The sequence below is a fragment of the Penicillium cosmopolitanum genome, assembly GCF_028827165.1.
Source record: "Penicillium cosmopolitanum strain IBT 29677 chromosome Unknown utg000006l:49.0-5199605.0:1.0-5204138.0, whole genome shotgun sequence".
In the NCBI taxonomy this organism is placed as follows: Eukaryota; Fungi; Ascomycota; class Eurotiomycetes; order Eurotiales; family Aspergillaceae; genus Penicillium; species Penicillium cosmopolitanum.
The window spans coordinates 1,432,052-1,456,781 of NW_026622676.1; the positions used below are offsets into that span (position 1 = coordinate 1,432,052).

General features: G+C 47.4%; 10 protein-coding genes across 10 annotated transcripts; 3 read left to right on the top strand and 7 right to left on the bottom strand.

Moving 5' to 3' along the window:
* Positions 1 to 237: 237 nt before the first annotated feature.
* nsdD (GATA-type sexual development transcription factor NsdD) lies at positions 238 to 2,245 on the top strand (the record flags this gene model as incomplete). The annotated part of the gene is made up of 5 exons (XM_056629711.1): positions 238 to 269; positions 418 to 779; positions 850 to 1,286; positions 1,520 to 1,837; positions 2,033 to 2,245. 5 exons carry the CDS (start codon positions 238 to 240, stop codon positions 2,243 to 2,245), a joined length of 1,362 nt encoding a protein of 453 aa, XP_056489013.1.
* Positions 2,246 to 9,534: 7,289 nt separating this feature from the next.
* Positions 9,535 to 10,287, bottom strand: N7509_005075 (uncharacterized protein; the record flags this gene model as incomplete). Its single annotated transcript, XM_056629712.1, has 1 exon — positions 9,535 to 10,287. One exon carries the CDS (start codon positions 10,285 to 10,287, stop codon positions 9,535 to 9,537), a length of 753 nt encoding a protein of 250 aa, XP_056489014.1.
* A 133-nt stretch (positions 10,288 to 10,420) lies between these two features.
* On the bottom strand, positions 10,421 to 11,017 carry N7509_005076 (uncharacterized protein; the record flags this gene model as incomplete). Its single annotated transcript, XM_056629713.1, has 3 exons — positions 10,421 to 10,463; positions 10,525 to 10,781; positions 10,994 to 11,017. 3 exons carry the CDS (start codon positions 11,015 to 11,017, stop codon positions 10,421 to 10,423), a joined length of 324 nt encoding a protein of 107 aa, XP_056489015.1.
* A 411-nt stretch (positions 11,018 to 11,428) lies between these two features.
* N7509_005077 (uncharacterized protein) lies at positions 11,429 to 12,034 on the bottom strand (the record flags this gene model as incomplete). Its single annotated transcript, XM_056629714.1, has 1 exon — positions 11,429 to 12,034. One exon carries the CDS (start codon positions 12,032 to 12,034, stop codon positions 11,429 to 11,431), a length of 606 nt encoding a protein of 201 aa, XP_056489016.1.
* A 1,082-nt stretch (positions 12,035 to 13,116) lies between these two features.
* N7509_005078 (SET domain-containing protein) lies at positions 13,117 to 14,260 on the top strand (the record flags this gene model as incomplete). The annotated part of the gene is made up of 2 exons (XM_056629715.1): positions 13,117 to 13,950; positions 14,021 to 14,260. The coding sequence occupies 2 exons, from the start codon at positions 13,117 to 13,119 to the stop codon at positions 14,258 to 14,260; spliced, it is 1,074 nt and encodes a 357-aa protein (XP_056489017.1).
* Positions 14,261 to 14,607: 347 nt separating this feature from the next.
* N7509_005079 (uncharacterized protein) lies at positions 14,608 to 15,324 on the bottom strand (the record flags this gene model as incomplete). The annotated part of the gene is made up of 1 exon (XM_056629716.1): positions 14,608 to 15,324. One exon carries the CDS (start codon positions 15,322 to 15,324, stop codon positions 14,608 to 14,610), a length of 717 nt encoding a protein of 238 aa, XP_056489018.1.
* Positions 15,325 to 15,746: 422 nt separating this feature from the next.
* On the bottom strand, positions 15,747 to 17,584 carry N7509_005080 (uncharacterized protein; the record flags this gene model as incomplete). Its single annotated transcript, XM_056629717.1, has 5 exons — positions 15,747 to 16,339; positions 16,389 to 16,525; positions 16,576 to 17,011; positions 17,080 to 17,266; positions 17,321 to 17,584. 5 exons carry the CDS (start codon positions 17,582 to 17,584, stop codon positions 15,747 to 15,749), a joined length of 1,617 nt encoding a protein of 538 aa, XP_056489019.1.
* A 2,304-nt stretch (positions 17,585 to 19,888) lies between these two features.
* N7509_005081 (uncharacterized protein) lies at positions 19,889 to 20,434 on the top strand (the record flags this gene model as incomplete). The annotated part of the gene is made up of 1 exon (XM_056629718.1): positions 19,889 to 20,434. One exon carries the CDS (start codon positions 19,889 to 19,891, stop codon positions 20,432 to 20,434), a length of 546 nt encoding a protein of 181 aa, XP_056489020.1.
* Positions 20,435 to 20,917: 483 nt separating this feature from the next.
* On the bottom strand, positions 20,918 to 21,403 carry N7509_005082 (uncharacterized protein; the record flags this gene model as incomplete). Its single annotated transcript, XM_056629719.1, has 1 exon — positions 20,918 to 21,403. One exon carries the CDS (start codon positions 21,401 to 21,403, stop codon positions 20,918 to 20,920), a length of 486 nt encoding a protein of 161 aa, XP_056489021.1.
* Positions 21,404 to 22,040: 637 nt separating this feature from the next.
* Positions 22,041 to 24,458, bottom strand: N7509_005083 (glutamate--cysteine ligase; the record flags this gene model as incomplete). Its single annotated transcript, XM_056629720.1, has 7 exons — positions 22,041 to 23,048; positions 23,099 to 23,684; positions 23,747 to 23,872; positions 23,934 to 24,076; positions 24,153 to 24,218; positions 24,287 to 24,359; positions 24,448 to 24,458. 7 exons carry the CDS (start codon positions 24,456 to 24,458, stop codon positions 22,041 to 22,043), a joined length of 2,013 nt encoding a protein of 670 aa, XP_056489022.1.
* Positions 24,459 to 24,730: the final 272 nt, after the last annotated feature.

Sequence of the window (24,730 nt, forward strand, 5' to 3'; positions counted from 1 at the left end):
ATTGATTTCATTCGGCCGGATCCTTGACTTATCTACGACTCTTTCGCCCATCGAGATCGTTTCCAGAGATCACTTTCCTTTCGATCGTTCCTCTTGTTCCACTCATTCGCGATCGGCCCAAACTTCCACTTTTCCCCTCCACCACCACCACCACCACCACCCCTCCCCATCTGACGTTGATGAAGTTGGGACTTCTATCGTGACAAGTCTCCTTTCCGGTTGTTCCTTCAGAACGTGATGGGGTCTTTGGAAGCCGCATCTAGGCACAGGTGTGTTGTCATCATCCTGCTGGATGCTTGCTTGCTTGCGCGCGCGCGGGCGCCACGCGCACGCAACCAAGCACCCAGCTCCCCCCCCCCCCAAGCTTCAAGGCGCTAGGCGCTAGTTGAGAATATAATGCTAACCACCTTTTCACAGAGACCCTTTGCCTGCCATCGGTTTCCTCGGTAAGGACGGTTCGGGGTATTCCAAGCACGCTGCTTCGCCGACCCCTCTACTCAGCCCGAGCAATATGTACTCCGGACAACCGCTACCGTACGCCTATGCGACGCACGCGACCAACACACCTTCACAATCCGGCTATGTTTCGCCATCAGAGTCGCGCCGGACCCTGGAAGATGAAAAGGATAAAGCCACCCCGCGACAGTCCCTCCCATCCATCCACGAGGCCCTGGGCAACGACCCTTCCCTCCCATACCCCGCCCCTACCTCTGCTCCTCAATCACAACCCGGACATACCGCACCACCTTCACATTTAATCGGGCGCCCCGGCGCAGAAGGTCCAGCAGGACCCCCCGAATCCATTCTCCGCCAATGCACCACCCGCCGCATCGCTGATGCGGGAACCAGCCTACCCTCATCAATCCCAGCTCCAGGCCGATGCCTCGCGCAACAGCCTCACCTCCATCAACACACAAGAGTCACGCAACGCGTCTCTCAACTCCCTCAGTACGGGCAAGTCACCGACGCAGAGCGCCAAAACTGGTATCACCTCGGTTTCCGGCTCTCAGAACTCCTCCCATTACGATTATAGCGCGCCTCCTTCTGCTGGCAGTGTCGCCTCCCCTAACGGCTACAACCATTTCCCACCAAACTACAACTTTCCTCCCTCTCAACCGGCTGGCCCGTCCTACCCCCAAGCTCCTTACGACAGTCGATACATGGGTGCGCCACGCGTGGATGAAGTCAAGGGTGGATTCGTGACCCGTCCGATACCGGGTCAACCTCACAGCGACTCGGTAAAGCGACATTTGGATGTCTACGATGTGGAGACGTCACTTAACGAGGTATGGATTTTCTCTTACATTTTCTCCCCTGTTGATTTGGTACCCTCGCAATTGTTTGGTCCCCGAAATTGGGGGTCTTATTCCAATGTTTTCTCTATTTTGAGAACCCCAATGAACGGGTTTGTGATCAACGGCTGGGAGATTGCCATATGGCGATCCGCAGACCATTGGGGGGCTGTTCTGGCGGCTAAACTTGGAAGGAAGTGGGCTGACATTTTTCCTCATTCGAATAGATCGCCGAGATGAGCACACGAACATTGGATTTTTCACGACATTATGCTGCACGGGCACACCAAACGCAACGGTCTGGACCGGTCCTGGGTTCTCTCCCATCGCTGAACGAGGTGGAGGACATGCTCCATATGCAGCGTCGGAACCAAGATGCGTTGATCCGGATACGAACGGCGGTCGTGAACCAGGAAGCGGCATTGGCGGAGCAAATGGCCCAACGAAAGGCTTACAAGCCCGAGGACGAGCACATGGCTCTGTACCAAGAAGACTACAAGGGCACGGGTGGGTTTGCCGGGGCAGATGCAAAGAAACGGCGTGGAGTAAGTTATCCAAACGTTCATTTCCCTTTTTTTTACCTTTTCCCCTTTCAGCTCTTCCTTCTCCCCCTGATTTACCCATTTATCCCCGTGCACACCGCGGTTGAACACCGTGGTTGACATGGTGTCGGACCCCCTTCCACCCCCACTCCCCTCCTTCCGAGCTGTCAATGGCTAACCATTCCACGTTTTTTGCAGAAGGCGGCCCCTCCTGGTCGTTGCCACAGCTGTAACCGAGCCGAAACACCAGAATGGCGTCGGGGTCCAGATGGTGCCCGAACGCTTTGTAACGCATGTGGCCTACACTACGCCAAGCTCACTCGCAAGATGGGCGCCAACAAGGCGGCGACCCTGGGTTCCAACCTGAAGCCTAAGAGTGTGCTTGACTCCGCATCCCCTACCAGTCATTAAGCTTCTTTTTCTCATGTGGCGTTGGAAAAAAGGCGGGAAATAGAAACGGGGGGCAAAAAGGAGTTCAGTGGATCGATCCTCTTGTGTTCTTTTTGATTTTTTTTGGATTCTTTTCTCTTTTTGTTTAATTCTTACTCTACCCTACACGCCTCATCTCACACCTCCCCACCCTCTCGCTTGCTCTCTTGTTGGTTTCTCTCTTTTTGGGAGATTTACGAGTTGTGTGGTTTATTTCTTCCCAGTTTGGTATACGCTTATACGCCTTCACTTCTTGGAATATCCCCTCATGAGCATCATTTCATCATCTTTGGATTTTTTCGTCTTTGTCCTTGTTACTGCGTGTGTGGACCTTCCTAATCGGTGCCCTTATATAATACCCTCGCAGCGTTGGGAGCCCGGCTTGAAAGCATAGATTACCCTCCTTTTCTGTCAATTTTTGTCTCACTGTTTTGCTTCTTTTCCTCCTTGGCGAAAACGATTCGAGGCTTTTTGTTTTTTTCCTTCCTCCCCACCCCCAAGACTGTTTGCCTCCCCCTTCCCCATTTCTCCTCTGATCCTGGTTTATACCCTGCATTCTCGCGTCCCCGAGCTCCTCATCGTCTCTGCATGCGGTGCGGTGCGTGTCTGAGTATGTCTTTCTTAGTACTTCCCTTATTATCTGATGTGTGTACGATCTTGGTTTCTCTAGCATCTCCACGGTCTATATGGATGAAAGTTTTTTTTCTCTCTCTCTCTCTCTTTTCCTCTTTTTTTTACTTGATTGATAGCTTGCAATAGCATATTCCGATCGTCTATTGTGACTGGTATTTTTTTGATGACGATTTGCGGGGCAATTTGGAAGAATTCTGATGGCAAGATACAGTGTAATTCTTTTTTTTTTTCTCTCTTTCTCGCAAGATCTCCTGCCCCCAAAAAACCAATAAAGTTGCAAATTATGATGACATGCCAAGATTAAGATTATTCTAGAGTACTACTATGGAGATAGAGTTGCCACGAGTGGGTGGGAATCTCTCGGTCTCCCGATGAAGTCACGGCCGAACCCGCGAACCCGCGTTCCATGGTTGATACTTCCTAGAAGTAGTAACTACTATGTATGCGATGCTTCTGGTGCGTTCGCGTAAGGCTGGGCATGACATTATCATAGCTAGGGGGCGAAAAAGTAGAGTAGTAGAATACTGGAAGGCAAAATGCGAACAGAGATTTTCAACAATATCCGTAAAGTGCATTGGTTACTGTTAACTGGGTCACTTTCGGTACGGCAGGGCAGGGCAGGGCAACACGTATAGTATGTGAAAATGCCTGTGGCAAAAGAGGTAAACATTCTTTCTTGTACTCCGCGAAACAGAACTGAACGTGGGCAGAGTTTTCCTTTCCTACCCCAATCGAATTAAATCTAACCTGATCTGATCTGATCTGATCTCACAAAAGCAAACGTCACAGCAACAGCTGCAGATACTCGGTAAATTTAGGATGATGCGACAGCCGGCAGGCGCCCGGATCGGCCAAGCGTGCAGTACATATCTCCATGCAGGCCAAGTGGCTCCATATCCATGATCCATATCCGTCTCTGTCTCTGTCTCTGTCTCTGTCTCTGTCTCTGTCTGTGTACCTATTTCTGCGCGGGAGCGGGAGGGGAGCGGGCGGAGGAGAGAGGAGCTAGAGGGGAAGAGACCCCACGATTGATCGGATTTGTCTCGTAGAGAGACACATACAACTCGTACATACGGACTCGGAGTAGTTACTAGTAGATACTACTCTAGTAACTATGATCGTATGAAAAAAAGAGCGGTATACCCCGTCCATACGCTCCGTGCAACTCCTACTCGGTGAATTCCAAATCCTCCAAGTTTGAATCCTAGTGGACATCCTATCCTGTTGGAGTATCCGTACTCCGTAGCCTCCTATGTACTCCGCAAAACCCCCGGGGCTGAGAAGGGTGGGAAAGAAATGTCAGACCGCTTGATTTGATTCCCGCGAATCATCAGCGCTACGCGGGGGATGGGCACGGGTGATGTGGCGCGTCGCGCGTCTCAAGATTTGTCATTGAAAGTCTACTCTCCCCGTAGCGTACTGTAGGAGTTATCCCCGAGAGAATGACAGGTTCCCGTTCGTCTGAAAGAGGTTCGGGGGGGGCCGTCCGAAGGGCCCTATCCCCTGTTCGGAGGGATCGACTTGGTGGGGGAGAGAAGAGGGAGAAGGGGGGACTAGTATCGGCTGCAGCTTTGATTTTGCGATTCGTTCTTCCGAGGGTTGGTTCGTATGAGGATGTGGGTGGGGGGTTGGCAAGGAGTAGCTGTTGATCTCGTTCGATCGACTTGGTTAGGCTATGAATTACGGAGTAGTGATTTGGAAGAAACACTGGATCTACTCCGTATTGATCGAGGCGTCGGTGCTGATTGGATTATCCATCCTGGACTGAAGTTAGAGACTACCTAGAAAGGGTCAGTCAGAGCCCGACTGAGATCGGGATTTGAATTTGGATTTGGTGGATTTCCCAACGCTCCGGGCCAAGGCTGAGACTAGCAGGGATATGAGAATATGGGATGAGATGGCAGCGATCGCATCGTTGCAGTATTTGAAATCGTCTGCGTTGTTCCCCACTTCGTCTGATCTGATCGGGGGTCCTGCCCATGAACAACCCAATCGGGGTTGCGGTCGCGTTGACACATCCCTGTGGAGATCGGTGAATAAGAATGTACTACGAGTACGTATGTACATACATACAGTTACGAATTACCACGCTTCTTGAATGCGTATGTGTTATGGACTGACCGTACATAGTCTATACACTTCCCTCCGTATGAAGCTATCCATCTTCCTTATTCGCTTGGCTGCTCGAAAAATAAGGAAAGTCTCTTGGCGGAAGACCAATAAGGTATTCTCCACCGCGACTATGCGCTGCACATCCACCAGATGAACCAAACTACTGCACTACACTATCCAGTGACATGCATTGGATTGCCATGCTCTCCTTTGCTACGCCGCTTGAACCGAACATGTCGTGCGAAAGGAAATAAATAAAAAATGATTCAATAGGAGAACTTGAAGGCTGCAAATGGAGATTACAAACGAACCATACCCAAAAATCCAAGTCGCCGCTTCCGCTTCCGAGATCCGGTGCCGGCCGGGATGGCGAGTGGGTTGGTTGTGGTTCGCGGTACCCGTCAATCCTTCATTGATTTCGAATACGGGAGTTACCCGTGCTTTGATAGTAGTCCCAGCGTGGTGGGTTATTGAAATTGAAATAGAATGAAAGAATCGAACGCACGGCGTACTCCGTTCATCGTCAGGATAGATCCACAAGTGGCGAATATTTTTACTCGTATCTCGACGACGAGGACTCTGTACTCCGCACCAGGTTGTATTTTCCACTAGTTTTGCGGATGCCTGTTCGTCTGTTCGCATGATCGCTCGCTCTCGCTCTGATCCCTACCTAGTGCCCAGGTGTCTATGTATAACAGCCCGTTTGTTGTGGCTCGATTGCTTATTGCCGCTTGTATCCTGCAGTACAAGTAGTTAGTCTGCTCTCTGTTACATGTTCATAGTTGGTCAATCTCATCATCACAACTATAGGTACTACTAGTACTCGTACGCATCATTTTGAAATATTCTGTATTGTATTATTATTGTATGGTTCATCTTTTTTTTTTTCTCCCTGAATTTACGAGTACTGTTTACTCCCAAGCCAACTCCCGCCAGGTGCACCGTTCTCTTGCAAGAGTAGATCAGCCCTGGCCTGTGCCGTGCGGCACACAAGCCTCGCGATCGGTACCCAATGCAAACCCTATCTTGAACTAGAGGGGCCATATTGCGCCTCTGCGATCGATCTCTTGTCTGATATTCTCGAGTCGTGCCCTTTGACCTTGACACGTATGCAAGATCGTATGTATATTGTATATCTTATATTAAATATTGAAGTTCATCATGGACCCGAGGAACTGGACAAGGCTACACTGGGAGTGGCTTGGACCGAGAGCGAGATGTCCCGAAATGTCGGTCTGTAAATGGAATTCATGATCCACCCTTTTCTTCTTCTAGCAATGCTAGGTTGCCCCTCTTCCAACTCTCTCTCTAAATTTCACCTGGTTCATGGGAAACATTAATGAAATTGCAGGGCCTGCCCACAGCAGATCCATATCTTACCGGGCGCCCGGGCCTCCCGCACCAAACCAATTCGGGCCCGCGATGATGGGACTCCGTAGTGGAGCTCGGCTTGTTCTTTCATGTTCTTTTCGTCTTCTGCGCCTTCTTCTTTCCTTTGTTTTTCTTTGTATTTGGTGGCTTTTTCCTTTCTTTCCTTTTTTCCATCCCCGCCCCCCCTTTTTTGCTTATTTCACATAACCGCTACGGTGAGATCTGATCTCGGGATTTGCCTGGCCATACGCGTAATATGGAGTGGTGCACTATCACCGATCGGGGGTCCCAGTGCCCCAGATCTATAGTCCGGATCTATCCGAGAAGACCATTGGACAATTAATATCGACAAAGACAGCATGTCTCCCCGTACTCCGTACGGTGTCTGTATATGTAGTTACCCTTCATACTTACATACATGTAAGGAGAATTGCCGTACAGAGCGTATACACATACACAGCCCGTCGCACCAACTTCGGGTCAAACACTAAGTACTGAAGAATCATTCTGCAAGCCGATCATGATCAGCGCAATGCGCGGGGCACATAGGCTTATTACTATTATTTTCCCATTAGAAGCGTGCTCACTCGGTGCTATAACTAGCGGCGGCTGAGGACCATGGGTCGTGCGTCCCAAAAAGACAAAGAAAGCTAGAGAAACCGTGGAATCTCACGCGGGCTAAAGTCTATCGGGGGACATGAGCGGGGCTAGTGGAGATGAATCGAGCTACAGTACCGTCAGTCTGGCACGCTATTGAATTTGATTTTTCTGGGTGGAGGGACTTAGACAGGGGGGTGGACATTGAATACGAAGTAGGATGAGCGTTGTACCTACTTCATGGGAGATCATAGGCACAAGCTACTGAAATTTAGGTGGTACCGTGGTCCGTACTTTGTACTTAGGAACCTTACTATTTGCTCGTACAGGATCATCCAGCATCAAAAACGCGGCTTTGTCTCGTCGCTCTCGCTCCCGGATGGTAGATCGTGACGAAACTAGCGCTCCAAAATCCCCATACCCAACCCGCCAGACGAATGGTCTGATCTCAGATTTAATCTCAATGGCCCACGGTTACGCGAGGGGGTTTCCAACATCTAGCGCCTGAACCGACGCCATCTTGTCCACTATTGCCCGACTACGTATGTACAAACGAGTATGTGCCCGACTTAGATCGCTGCCGTCGGCTCGTGGCATGCGTGGTGCATATTTACGAGATTGCATCTGGGCTATGTACGTATGTACGTACTGTACGCTACTGTACGATCGCATCGCTTTTCACCCATATCGCATGGGATGTCGTACTGCAGGAAATCGTGGCTGATTGGCATCGCGACCGAGATCCGATCTCCCATGCTGCATGCACGCGTGGGCGATCGCTGCTTCATTTAGGGGGCTTGCTTTCAGCTGACGTGGGATCTTACAGTAGATCGGCTGCCCACACGCAAGTCAGCGTGTATCGCCTAGCGGTGAGTTTTTTTTTTGCTTTTGTTCACGTTTCGGTTCTTTCCTTTTTTTTCAGGTGCCTTAATTTCTTTCCGCAGACTTGCTTTTCTTTTGTTTGGTGGTAGGTACTAGTATTTCCCTCGTACGGAGTACAGGTATGTATGAATGTATTCAGTTACAGTCAGATACAGACAGAGCAAGGCTGCTAGAATCTTGACCCGCTGCTTCGGGTAGGAGTTCCTTGAAACATTTGGTAGATGTGGCTTCGGGCCACGTCGCTAGTCTCATTGAATCCGATCAGAAGAATCCTTGTACGGAACGGAGCAAGGCACTACTCCGGATTCCCTATAGAGCATAGAGTACTCCGTACCTAGATCAAGACCCAAATCTGGCGACGATGGCATCCACCCACTCAGCCGTCCACTTATCCCTTTAGAATTCGCGGTCGTAACTGGAAAAGAATTCAATAGTGGCTCTCCACCTGATTGCATCGGAGGATCCACTCTATAAGCGCCTCGTTTTAACGCGCTGGAATTTAGATGCGACAAACAGCCACGCTGTAAATAGCTACGTAAATCGGCCCACTCGTTCTCTGCGACGAGATTGCGGCTCGGCGATGAGTCGGAAAATTCAATAATGGATGGGGGCATGGCTAAGACATGTCTAGAAGAGGGTTACGTTGATCGTGAACTGGTGGAGGAGAGCAAGTCGTGCGTGAACCCCATGCGAGATCTCGATCGGCATCTTGTTTTGCGATCGGCATTTGCCTCCACGTCCCGTCCCGGTAAATAACATTCGACTATTATTTACTCCTTACGCTTAGTTTAATAGTCTCCGGCGACGACTTCTAGATCGGATAATTGGCGGTAGATGATTATGATTGTTTATGGGAACTTCCCGTGCACTCCGTCATTCATACTAACTAGTTTGCGTTGATGTTTGGAAGCGAAGCGTTACCTTTTGTTTTTTTGGAACTAGCTTTCTCTAGCATGTTCGAGATTAAACTACTGTATTTGGCACAATTTGACTAGTCTAATCCAATGACGACATGGAGAGAACCTAAATTGATTAATTAATTGCCTGACTAAGCTGGGATATCCTCGGCGCCGTCGGATCCGAACTCATGAACCTCGGATGCAATTCATATCTATTATGAAACCCGCCGGTGGCGCTGAGACCGTTGAGACATTAATTTAGAGGCAATCGAGGGATCGAAATCGAGATGGCCACATGGTCTGAGACCCCACTCTCGGAAGATCCGGGTGAGGCCTCGACCTCGCTTTCAAGTTGGGGGCGGTGGTGGCTCAAATCTACAACTGGCTTGTCATGACGTAGTACTTTTAGATTAAATTTGGATCTTGACATGTGATTATAATAAACACGTGATAGATACAGATTGGTCGTTATATTCCAAGGTTATCGAGGTATAGATGGTATACTAAGACAGGTTAGGTAAAGTCATGCCTATGTTTGTCCGACTCGTTGTGGGGGCGAACTATGAATGTTACTTTTAGTTTGGTTACATGGTGATAGTTGAGGTAGTAGCCAAGATACGGCTAGTTGGTACTAGTAGCTATTGATATGAGACAATTGCTGAGACTTGTAAATTGTTAGAAACAAAGAAAGAGATTGGTTACTGGCCATTATTAAATCAACTCTAGCAAAAGAAATGAAGTATCTGTCACGATACCTTCAAACTCCTCCCACACCTTCTAGTAAGTCTCACCCAAATAATCATTCATCTCCACCTCCCAAACCTCTAGAGGATCTAAGGTCTCGACCCCCGGTGAAATCCTGACACGATTTACAACCTCATAATCATCCTGCATCCAACATACCTCCCGGAAAGTGCACACTTGGGACCTGGAGGTACATTGTAAACAACCACACTGTGGTTCATACCAGGCAACCAGGCGCCAACAGTCGTGAAACCACCTCAAGTCCCGCGTAAGAACTTCGCTTCTACGGAGGCAGTGGTTGGCGTGCCCAGCAAGGTCACGGTAATGCTTAAATACCTTGTCTGCCTTGTAATCCATTCGAGCTGCGCTTTCATCCCACATTCCATCGGGGTCGAGGGTAAGTCTTCCAAAGTGTGTGCCGACGACATCAAGAATCCCTCGATGATCGGCCAGTCTCACTGAGCCATTCTTAACGACGCCTCCAATAATAAAATCGAGTATCTTCATTTTCGGGCGGAAACATAGGCCTGCTTTTGTCTCATCTATGCCTATCTGATCCAGTGTGTACAGAAGATGAAGCAGTTGCATGAAAAAGTCGTTCATTGACTTACGGAGAGCTAGACTGTTGCCATGCCCATCGTCACTTGTCTCGAAAGGGCTTTTCAAGGTTGCAGCCACTTTTTTTTGTAGTTCTTTACACTGGCGAACTAGATCATCTCTTTTCGAAGCAAAAATCTTGGACTTTTCTTCCCAGGTACAATCAATAGCTCGGCTCCGTCCGTCCATGTTGACTTTGGGTAAAGGGCGTTGGGTTTTCAAAAAATTGCTTAACGGCCATGGCCAACTATGCAATCATGGACATACCGGGGCCACTTTTACTTAAGTTCGCCCTTGAATCTGCTCAAATAATCATCATCAGCTACACCCTTTCAGAGGTTTCATACTCCGATTCTCCAACCAAGCTGTAGAGGGTTGCGCTTCACAAACTCAAGGCATTGGTAACACTTACATGTTTGATCGTACCACTTAAAATGATGCCACGTCGAATGCAGCCAACGCTGCCTCTTCTGATCTTCCCCATCCTTATCCTCCTGGTCTGTGATTTCTCCCCATTTCTTGTTATGTGCTTTTGCCTCCTCGTTCATATTATAAGCATACTTATCAGAGGTATTATATCGCTCAAGGGTTAACCTACCCACCTGCATTGCAAGAATTTCCAAGATTTCGGTCCATTGGTCGATACCCACATGATCATCTTCGATTGACTCGTCAATTACCCACTTTATTAGCTTGACTTTGGCTAGGAAGCATTTTCCGGTTTTCTGCTCACATATGTCAGCTCTCAGTAAGATATTAAGATAGTTAGTGTTTTCTTTGAAAAAAGCCTCAAGGTCTTCATATTTCTTTTCAGGATCTGTAATTAGACGCTTCCCTTGTCTCTGAGGGACCTAACAATGTTTTCTCGGGCAATTAGAAAAATTGGAGAATAGACCGAAGGACTAGATGTGGTAGTCATTTTGGCTGAAAGCTACTAGTAGCTACAGCGGTATATAGTAAGGTATTGCTGGATTACTATAAGCGTTCGATTGTAACTGTGTTAAATTTTCATCACGTCCTGCCATTCCACGAGGTCTATTTATGTAGCTTAAGAAAATGTCGATATTAGTCAATATAGTAGAATAGAGGTTTGAGGTTTGAGTTAATCAAAGGGCTTAAAGAGCTCTTTCATCCAAAAAATGGCCATTGTTTTTTCTCCTTTGTCAGAAGATACCCACGATAACAACGAACAAGCCAAAAGTCATGAGAGTAGGTTGATTAAGTCGATAATTTTACTATGTTTGTCGATGAGAAAATATGGAGCGCGTAAGCAAGTTTCCAATGAATTTGATTCAAATTAATAGAATGAATGAGATTGTAGTTTCAAATATCAGATACCTGAAAATAGAGTTTGCCAATGGTGTCGCATGAATGCCAACGCAGTACGAGTCTTTGAAACCTCGCTAGATGCATTGGATGAAGGGCGGCGCTTAATACACTGGAGGCAATTGCAATCCTCAAAGACCACAGAGAGGCGTGCCCATATGGAACGAAGTTGTTCCCGTCTAAAATCTTGTACATCTCCATCCCTTGGCGCATTCTTACGCCATTCTTCATCGGTCTTCATTACCCGCTTGTCCCATTCCATTGCAAAGGTGTCGTTTACCCCAAATCCGTCCTCAAAGGTCAGTCGGCTAATTGCCATAGTGATCATATTCAGTACCTCTCCACGAATAACCACATCCTCATTTACTATTTTGATTGCCTCCAAGATCTCGCGGACCTTCGTTTCAAAGCATTTGACCGTGGTCAATTCACTGATGTTAGTTTCTAGAAGTTGATTGAGCTGGCTTTGGAGCGTTTCGAGAAAATCTTGCTTGCGCTTCCAATGGTTTCGTCCACCTTTTCGGGACCTGTACCATACCTTGTTGAAATATTGAAGCTCTTTGACCCAGTCTTTGCGACTTTTCTTAAATTCGTTGTAGGAAAATGGCATGCCGAATAATATGAGAAGTCAAACTCAATGGAAGAATTGTGAGGTGAGCAGTTGGAGATCATACTAATAATTAAGAACATTCGGGTCTTTGTATTTCATCGGGGCCTTGCGATTGTGACAACTGCAACCCAGCATTTTCTATTCTATTGTAGGAATTCGCCCTTAAAGAGTCCGACTCACCTGATTTCTTTCTCATCATTCAGTTGACAAAGAATCAATACCATTTATTTTATATCATAATCTCGCTTATGTACCCGCATTTTGCTATGCAAGCTGTGCCTAACCAGTATTTATCTTTGTGTTCAATTTTAATGGTCTCGGACTGATCCAAATTCTTGAGGACCCGACTCGGCAAGTTTCAAGCCCCTGTCTCGTAGTCCTTCAGGGTTTGAAATCGGACTGGTTATTGATGGGACAAAGAGAGCATTGATAACATCTTTCTATGAGGTTGTGGTCTGGATTTCTGCTCCCACTTATTTTCTATTGATGAAGTTATGCCGAAATGTGGGTCCGCGAGGCATTCCTCTTTTTTTTTCATTTTTTTTTTTCACATCAACAATTAATCAACTCGCTGTCGACGCTTTGTGGCAGCGAAAAGCCAGTCAAGCTTGCTCTTTCAATTCCGATCTCAACTAAATCAAAAAAAGAATTTTGGCGTCATAGGATTTGGAATAAAACACCGCCCGTTGGCACTTGAAGGTCCACAAACAAAGCGAAGAGAGCAAGACCTATGAAAAATCTCACTGCTTCCTTGCATGTACATATTGTCGAGTTTAAGCTAAGCTTCATTGGCCAATGGTATGCATGAAATTATGCGTGGGATAGTACCGCCAATCATCCGCGGCCGCTCGGAATAACCTCACCTCGGGGCTGTGGATGGCAATTGTATTGGCTGGACGCGGCCCAGATGGCGAATAACCGGCCCACTCGTCCACCAGAACCAAACGGATTGCTCAGCAGTGCGGTCCTGTTCAGAGCACAAATCCAGTGCAAAAAATTTGCCCTTGACCTCAAAATTCGATTTTGTAAGCACCACAGACCCAATTGCGCCCTGCCCGAGCCCCCAGTACCACCAGAGCACCATGTCCGAGGTCGTATATATCACTGTCGATTCATCGACGCCAATTCGCGTAGATGCGATTTCCCAGACGCCCAACTGGATCCACCCGCATTTGATTGAGAGCGTTGACCCGATCAAGGGCCGCCAATTTCGAGTGTCGGGCCTTGTTCTGAAAGGCACCCGCCTTCTTGTTGATCGCCCATACGCAGTTATCCCAGTCGTGGATGAGCCGGAATCCAACGATGATCTCCTTTGCAGCAATCCCGCTTGTAATCGTCGCGCTATCCGCCAACTAGGGCGACTCCCTTGCCCTAAAGCTTGCATTCCCGACGTTGCATGGTGTAGTAATACTTGCCAGAGCACCGATGAATACCGACACGAATTTGAATGTACCTGGCTCAAAAGATATGCAGGTCCGATTAGGGCAAAAAGGGGTGAATATGATTTCGGCATGATGTGGTTGATTGTTCGCCTCTTAGCCACCCGGCATGCCGAGATGCGAAATTCACCTGCGTCGGTCGGCAACACCGCCGCGTTGAAAGCCCAACTTTGGAAACATGGCTGGGCGGCGATTGACTCATTATGTGGATCAGTTGATACCTGGGCTCACGACCAGGTCCGATCGTGGACGTTGCTTGTGAAGAAATATCTAAAGCATAGCCTTGCCCTGCCCCATGGGTTGGATGCCGAGCGAATACTTCATCTTATCTGCCAAGAAGAAGCAAACTCTTTTGGCCTGTATCCTCGCGAAACTGGTGCTCTGCAATCGCCGAATCCCCCAGTGGATCGAGGAGAACAGTTCGCCGCGGCCGTCTATCCCACGGCATCAATAGCCAATCATTCCTGCGTGCCGAATGTAAAAGAAATCTCCGCACTCGTCATTCCTCCTTTTTTTGCTGGCCAAAAAGTACTAATTTCTTTTATAGATAGTTCACAAGCCAGATGAAATGGGTCGAATGGTTTTCGTGGCTTCACGCGACATTCTTCCTGGAGAAGAATGCTGCATCTCATATTTTGACCTGACGCAATTTGCGGACCGAGATTCTCGTCGTGAGCATCTTAGAAAATCTTTCAAATTTCCGTGTCAATGTCAAAAGTGTGTATCCGAGGAAATCACTCAAGAGGCAACAACATTGGATGAGATGCCATCTATCGATGAATTATGAGAACGGAGGAGTTGGAGTTCCTTGTTTCTAGGAAGTTACCATATATTACCAGCATCTACCACATAGCGCTATTCATTTATTAAATTGCTTTACTAGCAGGAATATCCAACGCATTCCGACGAGATCTTTCAAGGACGGTTCAACTGGCGAAGAAGTGGTAAAACATTCAAATTCAGCTACTGATATTAACAGTGGGGATTTATTCCAGGTAATGATTTGTTTAATACTGGCAATATAATAAAAATCACAAGAATGCTATTCATAATTTCTCTGCAAAAGAATACAGCATGAAAGTAGTATTGAAAACATAATAAGCATCCATCAATGGGCAATTTTCCACCGGGCATTCATCGTAAATCACTGGAAATCCTTCCCTGGTAGCACTGGCGACAGTCGCAAAATGATGTCGCGCGTGTCATCAGCTCCCAGACTTGGTGAATAATACACTCTCTGATCTGGGGCGCCCTGGAAGGAGGAACACTTGACCGTAAAAGATTGTCATATTCATTGGCCTCATTGTTAAAGCGGATAGCGTTGTCGTCAGATTCACCATATCCATCAAGGGTTAATCGCCCAATTTGTAAACTGATTATGTGTAGAAGCTTGCCTATTTTTGGATCAGAACTGGTCGATCCCCTGATAATATCGATGGTTTTGCGAATTGCTTGACAGATTCTATTGGCTCGAATACCAAAGCAAGCTCCAGGCCGCTTATCGGCATTAAAATGAACTGGGAGGAGGAACAATACGGACAGACCACGTGAAATAGTATTGAGCATTCTCTCGGTCTCAGAGAGTGCAAGAGACTGATCATCGGAAAGCATGCTTATATTTGCTTGAATCCAGGCCACATAACCATCTCGTTGAGTTAGAAATGAAGCATACAACGAACGTTCACCTTGATGTATTGCTTGTTCCCTGATAATATCGCCAAGAGGAATATTAAGAGGCTGTCGAGCAGAATTGCCGACGGAGCTTTCAGTTGTAGAGACTCCCTCTTGCCTGTTAGTATGGGCTGTATTGGAGCAGTTTTTGTAGCTGTTGGGGCCACACTCATCTGTCATTATGGAAAAAGTAAAGAATATCAAGATGAATTTGAAAGAGCTTAGAAATAAAATGGGATTATTTCAATTCTTTACCTGATGGAAAAGTTGATGCTCCTTGCTCTGACCCTAATATATTGAACAGTTTGAAGGACGGTTTGACATGCTCCCAGCTTTTATTCCAGCTTGCAAGAGTTATTGTCTCATTAAATTGAACTTTTCATGAACCAGTGACCTTCACCAATAAGACTTAATGAACTAATCCATTCTTGGTTCATACAAAGGCTTTGTTGGAATTGACAAAGAGATGATCAGCTAATGACAATGCGCATCATAATAACATTTAAATTCTGAAAACAGAAAAAAAAATCGGATTATTCTCAAGATGGAAACTGGTTATCCGCTGAATTTGATCCAATTGAGTGGCTGCCAGCTCCCAGTACCTATCGCCAGAACTTTCGGGCAACTGAGTTGATATAGTCGATTCCCTCCTTGCGCCAGGTATCAGGTTCCATGTGACTAGTCGTGTTGGCATCCAAGAACAGGTCCAATGGCTTTTCGTTATCATAGACTCCCCAACGAATACTCTGATTGACTACCCCGGAGTTCGGGTTCAGATCATGAATGAATGAAGCCCACATACTCGTCATCATGGAGCTCAGATCAATATATGACTGTGGGACCCCTGCAAAAGGCTTTCCATAATGATAGCCCAGCCCAGCGATATTGTGAAAGACAAACGAAACTTCTTCAAAATGAGTCGCTCCACTAAGGATCGGCACATCAGCCGAGCGTACGTTGAATCGATAGCAGTATGCTGGTGTGGAGGCTTCCGTCCACGCTTCGCATTGCCGTCGTCGATTTGCGTGCATTACAAAGTCACCCGAAAAAGCACTTGTACGTCTCCATTGGTAGCCATTTGAAGGAACTCGCTTATCACCCAAAAATTCAGGAATACCCTGCGAGGGGATGTCTGGGTACAATTCGAGAATCTTCCTCGCGACATTTGGAGGTGTTTGGAAGTCGAGCGAGCCATCTGAGACGGGGTTAGCAAAGGGATGTGAGAGAGGGGTAGGCTTTCTGACCCGTAAGATACTCATAGAATTGCTTGGTGGTGTTTATCCCTCTTGGTCCGAAGGCCGTGCCTTCATCTGTGTTGGTCCCGGAAATGATAGGAACTTTGACAAACTCATGCTTGTCGAGTTGGATGCTTCCCCATTCTCTAACAAAGTCTCCGTCAACCACCGGAGAGAGAAATTGTACTCAGAATACCCATATGTTCCGTTGAGAACGGAATTAAGGCGCTCAAATGGTACTTCTCGCAAGCATTGAAGTGTGTCTTCTGTGTTTGTACAATCGACCTGAGAAACGATTTCATCATAGGATGACTGATATGTCGTATAGTTTGATGGACCGGCCGCAATTGAGCCTCCGGATTCCATAATCCCAGCTCTAAATAGCTTATCATCTCGGCCGCCATATGCTGTGAGATGATAGCCCACCGACATACCGCCAGCCGATTCGCCCCAAATGGTGACCTTATCGGGATCTCCACCAAAAGCAGCGATATTCTCTCGAATCCACTGAAGTGCCAGTCTCTGATCTCTTAGGCCGAGATTTGTATTGCCTGTGTCAGAAACTTGGCTTGAACTGATAAACCCCCATGCAGAAAGTCTATAGTTGAGTGTAACAGCAATGAATGGCTTGCCTATAAAGTTTCGACATCAGATTAAAATGCTTGACAGAATTTACTTCAGCATGATGGAAGGCATTTACCAATTCTGTACGAGTTGTCTACAATCGTAGACATGTTGTAACGTTGATCGGCTCCTGATCCCATGTAGAATCCTCCGCCGTGTATCCAAACCCCGACAGGGAGCTTGGAACTTTTCTTCGCAGAAGAATCGCGAATCACGTTAAGTGTGAGACAAGCTTCCGACTGAGGATACCAGATAGAGTCCGTCTAAGCAATATTTAGCAATCAAATAGCCGTAGAAAAACAAAGAGTAATACCAACCCCGTATCCAACACAAATATCAGAATAATCCTTCGCATCATGAACTCCATCCCAACTTTCATTCAGTGACTGCGGCACCGTAAAGCGTAAGTTTCCTACCGGCTGCTGAGCATATGGGATCCCCAAAAAGAAATCCTGGTCGTATGTGCTACTGTGGACTCCGGAATAAGTTCCGTTGCGAACAGTCGCAGTTGGAGACTTGGTGCTTGGTGCAGCATGGACAGTCGCCAACAAGATGGCAATGCCAAGTGCAAGTTGAATCATTGTGGCTGAAAAGAAGAACGACAATTGTTAATGATCCTTCATGACTCTCTAGTAGCCTGGGTTTTCCCCATCTTCATATACTCCGAAGAAAAACCGGGGGCGGGAGTGCATATGCGGGGAAGACTTGGGCCCCACACCCGAATTGTTGATGATCAGCATTCGGATGATAAACAAACTCGCTTCAGATGGACTCGCGTGTACTAGATCTACCGGAACTGATTGCCGTGACAATGTCAAGCTCTCGGACTCCGGAGATCTCGGCGATGATGAGGACCGAATTCCGGAAAGAAGAGGGCAGTGCTTCAGGTGGGGACTGAAGTTTGCTTCTTCAAGGTAGTACTGCGAGAATTAGTTCAGGTCGCGGGGATTAGTGCGGAAAGTTTCACGGATGAATGTCCAGATTGGTGTGAGTGACATCCACCAACACCGAGGTTTATCCGGAGAGGGGTTCAAGTTTTGATGGGACCTCGGAACCTACCCCTGGACACTGGCAGGATTTATATTCGTCCCCTTGCGAAGTTTGCATGGTAAATATAGATAAAAACTCGGAACCATGGAAGTGGTGGATGCATGCGAACGCCTAGATATCTAGGAGGTAACGCGGCAACAAGGAAGCGATATTGGTGCCCGAGCTTCATTCCTCAACAATATGAAAATGTTTCAGTGAGATTTTTTGTCTCGAAGAATCTCGATCTACTAATTAGAGTCTAGTATTAATTCCTACGAGGCCATTGAGTTTGACACCTAGGCGCTAGTTGTTTAATACTAAGCATACAGTGCCAAATAACATGCTTGAAGATTTACTTTGAAATTGCTAGAGCTCAGGGGTACTTCATGCTGATTGAATGGCCTATTGGTTAAGCGAATAAATACACTGGCACCGTTTGATTTAATACCTGCTGGAACCGAATTCAAAACTCATTTAATACTCGGAACCGCGGAAGAAAGAGCGGCCCCGAAATTACTGCTAGGCCCTGTACTAGTATTGAGCAGGCTTACAGGTTATTTCGAGTTATCCCGGTGTATAATCAAATAATACGACTAGAATGACGAGAAAATAATTTAAAGTATTCACTATGCTATGGAGAGGATTAAATTCTGCCCCGACTCGTACCAGACAAGTACCATCTCCTGAAGTTGGCTTTTTGGGTTCAAAATTTGTCATCGTCATTGGGGCGAGTAAAGCGCAGTATGTTGTTCTAATAAACCTAATTTAGTTAGAAGTTTTATTTAGTCTAAGATCGGATCTTAATATAAATGTGAATAGGTATTATAACTTCGACCCAGAGACTTTTATTATTTTTTACTAGGTCCTTCCAGTTGATATTCTGTAGGTACGTAACTGACTGGGCCGGTATTCAGTCAAAATGAAGCTGGCACTTAAAACTTTCCAAGGTTAAAATTTACCTATTTCTAAATGGATGGATTAGCTACGCAAGCATTTCTAAGGTTGGCGACAAGTTTGAACTGGAATTCATGAGACAAAATCTCCGTTGTCAATCAACACGATGGCATAAAGTAATCTGAAACATCTGACAACTGGGCGGAAACTCACAGTTTTTCCCCAAAATTTCTAACTGATGGACAGATTTTTGAAATAACAGAGTCTACTCCATATAAATGCTATCTTTATGAAATAAACTTCATTCTCGTACTTCAGCCGCTTCCAGCAAGGATTCTTGTGGTCTCTTGATTGGTTACGGTGGGCCAACAAAGCATAGCCTTCACGATCACGACGAGCCAATCCTAACCCACAATATACGAGCATGCCATATATCCGGAACGACTGCCTAGAACATCATCAGTGACTTGATTTAAGGGGGTTAGCCAAAATATGATGTGAGCATTCCCAGTGAGCGTTGGATGTACTGATGACCCGATTCCCCGATGCCCTGGTGACAAGACCGATCCGATGGATCAGGTAAACGTCCACCCGATGACTAGGCCCTTCAAAAATATTGAGGGATCCTATCTGATCGGCCTCAGACGCCAATTTTTCTGCCAAGGACCCACAAAACGAGACCTCGTTCTGACTTTATCGAAGATGCTTTGAGCCCTGCAGACCCGTGCAGATCACTTACCATAATTAGCAGGGATCAGAGATCCAAGGGATTCACCTGTCCACTTACATGCCCAGCTGCTCAGCTGTGATCAACACGATGAACACAGAATACGAGGTTCTGCTCACACCCAATGTCCCCCTTGCGCATTATTGCAGTGACATAAAGGACTCTGGTTGACTCCCCGCGCAGCAACATAGTGAAGCTAATCTCGCTTTTTCTCAACTCTTACCTTATATTCACAATGCAGGTGAAGATACTCTTGCTAGTGCTAAATGCGCTTTCTCTGCTGCCGTTGACAGAGGCGTGGACATTTGTTTGGCGAAATGCATCGGATGCGTCATTTGTCGAGCATTCGAAAAGTTCTATGTCCTGTACAAAGATCAGCAACCCCAAGGGAAAGCTGTTTGAGTATGATTCTGAAGAGGGTCCGTTTGAGATCTCTTTATACGGAAACAGTGACTGCTCGGGTGTGGCAGGTGGGTGGGCATCTCATTTTCTCAGCAAGAATGCGTCCGCAGCGATAAATTCGTTCAAGGTCGATTCAAGCGCGAGTACCACATCTTCAATGACCACGACGAGTTCGTCTACCTCCACACAACCCGCAACTAGTACCACACCGACGAACACGTCGTCATCTGGATCTGGATCTGGATCTGAGACTAGGTTATCTGGCGGATCAATCGCAGGAATCGTCATCGGTGTGGTAGCAGGTGTTGCGATATTCGGGGGGAATTTTATTTTTCATCGGTCAACGTCGTCGGGCACCTTCGCAAAACCTAGTGCCTAATATGGGATATGCACCTTCTGGATATGGCTCACCAGATACCTATACCTCACCATCTTCTTTTGGACGGGATATCGCGACCTTGGATAGTACCAAGAAGCAGGTAGCAGCACCCTCATCCACTCAAGGGTCGTCGAATGCGCCTATCCGCGTGGTTGAGCTTCCAGGGAATTATAACCCTGCTGAACTGAGCACTAGCAATACAAGAACTGAGCTGGAAGGTCAAATTCAGTCGCCGATTTCTCCACCATAAGGGTATAGGGTATAGGGTTATACCGTTGCTATGCTGACTGTCTTGGATAAGGAGTGTTATTATATATGGGCAAACGCAGTTATGTCTAAATGAAGCGGAAATTGATTCTCGACCAGGCTATTGAATATTAAATCTTACACCTAAAAGGAATGAAAATTAGTCACAAAAGATCAAGAATTCCTCCCGAACTCCACGCTCATCTACTCCTACTAGTATTTTCTCACAGGTATGCGTCACTCCATCCCCATCTCCTCGACAGTCGGTCGTCGACAAGAATCTGCCAGTCCAGTAACCTTCCACTCGCCATTCAACTTATGCAGCACAAACAGTTCAACACCAACATGGTCCACAACACCATTGATTTTTGCCCGGAATGGTGCCCACACCGCAGCAAGATTTCCCGCTTCTTGAATCTTGACCTCGGGGTCCCAGATACGCTCGTCAATATCGTCTTTTAACGTCGCCATGTACTCGATGAACGACCCGATAGTGCAGAATCGAAGAGCTGTAGGTGATGGAGGTGAAAGAGTCATCCCGCCAGCGCGAACACAATGCTTTTCAAAGTCGACGCGTGACTTTGCGCTCAGCGCGGCGAGGAAGCCCCGGGTGACGGCGATGATGGCTTCTGTTTCTGTTTCCGTGTCCGTGTCCGGGACGAAACAGTTTGGTGTTGATATTGTACAGCTCATGTCTGAGGATGTGGCCGAGTATTGGAGCATGACTGTCGTGCTACGGGGTTGGTTTGTACTCGATATAAGAATCTCTTGTTCTCTGGAATCTTCCAATTATGTATCTAGAAGCTTATTTCCTTTTAAATGGCCCAATGTGCCGTTCCAGGCCCGGTTTGGTTTATCCAGCATGCTGCTACCGTTGCAGCGGGCTCCGGTTTGTTGTGTTTTGTGTGACCTACATCTTCATCTTGAAAGGTCCACATCTCCGTCTTAGTAGGTCCCACGATCTGAGTTTGCGTAGTACGAGAAAATTGACAAGCGGCCAATTTGATGATCATGGCAATCTTTTAGTCAATCCTAATAATGACCTGTATCCCTGTCGTAGAAGCCAGACATCAGCTCTAATCGGCCATCAAGTCAATGAAAGCACTCTGACCACTTTGGTCCTAACTTTATGCGATAGTTGTGAGAAAAGAGGCTTTACGAGTCTAACCCTTTCCGGCATACAGAGCTAGACTTCGGCTAATGCGTTTGTGGATTTAACATGAATTACAAGGAAGTTTTTTAACTGTGGCCAAGGGCTGACCCCCATGCTAATATGTGCAAGTTAAATTCATGTTCTAGTATCATGTTTTCATGCCCAAGATGTCTATCTGCATGAAAGGCAGAAAAGAAGTTTGTCTATTTAATTCTTTTTGCCTCGGAGTAGCTCCCAGCCAATAGAGCCATTCTTGCCCTCTTTGGCTGTCATCTCCTCGACCGCCTTAACGAGGTCATAGGTGATCTCCTCGGAAACAACACTGTCTTGTTTGTAGCTGGGGTGCTTGCTTACAAACTCACGGATCCAACGGGCTCCGGTCCATAGGGTTCCATCAGCGCGTTTGCGGATAAGGTCAAGGTAAGTTGCCAAGAAGCAGCGTGTCTCAACATCCACGTTGACACTGTTAAGGTAAGACTCTACCAGAGGAATGAGACCTGGGAATCCTCCATCAGAGCAGCCATTAATGATCTCGGAGATAGTCATGAGTTCGTATTCCGACTCGACGGGGCCCAAGGGCGGGGAAGGTGGGGGTGTGTTAACCGCCGAAGAGGTAGTCGAGGAAAAGGTGCTGCCGTTAGATGAGTGTTGGGCATTCCGGGGGGTCCGCTCGGCAAATGGATCTTTGCGGAAATAGAACTTCTGATCAAGGACAGCGTTGCGAGCATGTGCCGTCTCCATATTCTCAGTTGTGCGCGGAATAGGCAGGTAGAAATTCAGGTTGAAGCTGAGAATGGCACGCGTGATGAGGACCACGAAGATGCTGAATGCCGCATTTTCGAAATCCGTGATTTGAATCTCCATAGAGCGGAACTCCACTCGCCAACCAATGTCATCTTTATCGGAGGGAGGAGGCTTGAACCGCATGTGCTGCCAGTTGGTGGACTGGAGGTTTTCGAAGTGGTCTCCCTTGTTTAAGTCAAGTTCCTCTAAATCCTCGGAAAAGATCACCAATGGGTCTCGGATGAACAGATGAGCAAAGTGCGTCGCCAACTGATCGTCCATTCCACCGTCCATTAGTTTCTTCTTGATGTCCTCATCTACGACTAGATCTGGATCAAGGTATTCCTTCCGCAGTCGCGGGTCTTGGGAAATGTAAGTCGAGTTTGAAGCATACCGAGACTTGGGGATCCTCCAGCGATCGTTTTTGAGAGGCTGGCAGGGTTAGCTTGTGTATAGCTTGTTTCAATTCCAGAACAACTTACAGCTTCACCGAGTTCTTCGGGGGTTCTATCATCCACGGCATTGCCGATCTGGTTCCATCGCACATCGGTGTCCACGAGGAAACCTTTATAAATCGGAGTTGCTGCCGTGAGAGCAAGAAGAATCGGACCCAGTGGGCTCAACTGATCGTACAGCTTTCGACCCTCCGGAATATTTTTGGCCTGGAAGGTGATTTGCAGGCAGCAGCTACCCATGCCAAATGCCATGGCGTCCATGTAGACATGGTCATCTTTGGCAGCACCGTTGCGCACGTCGGCGTCCTCGGGCCATTGATGAAGGTCGTAGTTGACGGTAGGGTCCTTGAATGGCGAGGGAGTATTGATATCTTTGAAGACCGGCACATTCAATTCAACCTTGCGCCCTCTGCGGGTGCGAATATTTGCCGCGAGGGTCGGGAAACGAATGTGCGGGTTGGCGATCTCATCAGGGACGAATTGAGACCGTAAAGCGGGCCCCGATGGTGGATAATAAGGCTGAATATAGTCGTCCTTTGTGCCCAGTCGGGGGAACGTTGTCAGAGTTATAGGTGATTCATTCGGCGCCATGTGCGCTTTCGCGACTTCTCGCCTTAGAAAGAAAGTGAGCAAGTGTGAACACTCATGGAATGCTTATGTTCATATTTGACCTACCTCCATTTCATGTTGGATTCCACCTTCAGGAGGTCTTTGAAACCAATACCCCAAGGACGTCCGGGTGTAGCCTCCAGCATGAATCGACCGAATTCGGGGTGGAAGTGAGGGGGATCTTCGCCATCACTGGGGGCTGTCAGAATGACTGTCCAAACTTCCAAGGTGTATCACGATCGATTCCACTTACTGGTCCCCGCTGCCGCCCTGCTCGGTACCCCCAGCCTTCCAGAGGGCCTCGTCCCGGGCAAGGGATTTCAGAATCTCAGCCTGAGCCAAAGATAACCGTGCCTTTTTTGTCTCATCGTCGAGGGCCACCACGAGGTATTCGACCTAAATTGTTGCGAGGGGAGACCATCAGCGTCTACCGTTATGAAGCGGGTGGGATTATAGGATCGAATGCGCGCACCTCGTCACCCCATAGAAGGGCATCACGTTCCTTGCCTTTGGCACGACGCCAGTTAGCGAGTAATTGCTGCATTGACTTGTTAGCTCTATTTCCGACACCGATTGGGTGATCCATCAGCCCCTCATCCGACATACCTCAATGCCCCACTGGCGTACTTGGCCAGCCTTTTTCTTCGCCTCCGGCCATTCCAACGCGGTTCCAAGGGCTCTAGAGACAGTGGTCAGTAGTGCAACTAGGGTATGGGTAACGAAAGGAAAGAAAAGAAAGTTTCCTCGTCAAGGCACATAGCACATACAGAAGACCCATGTCGATATCGGATGGGGGATCTCTCCGCACTCCAGCACAAGGAGAGTAGGTGTGCGAGGGAAGGGATTAAAAGGCAGAGAATCGGTTGCCTATCCAAGCAGCCTTTGGAAGTTTAAGGAGGGAAATCAATGCGCATAGTCCCCGCGTTCCGGCTGGTTCTTTTTAATTCTCGACTGGGAATTTTCAGGCGCAACACTCCCCGGCGGGGCATCTCCGCGATAACGGCCGATTTCTAAGCAAATCACCTGATTTTGCGTTCGATCCCCGACGTC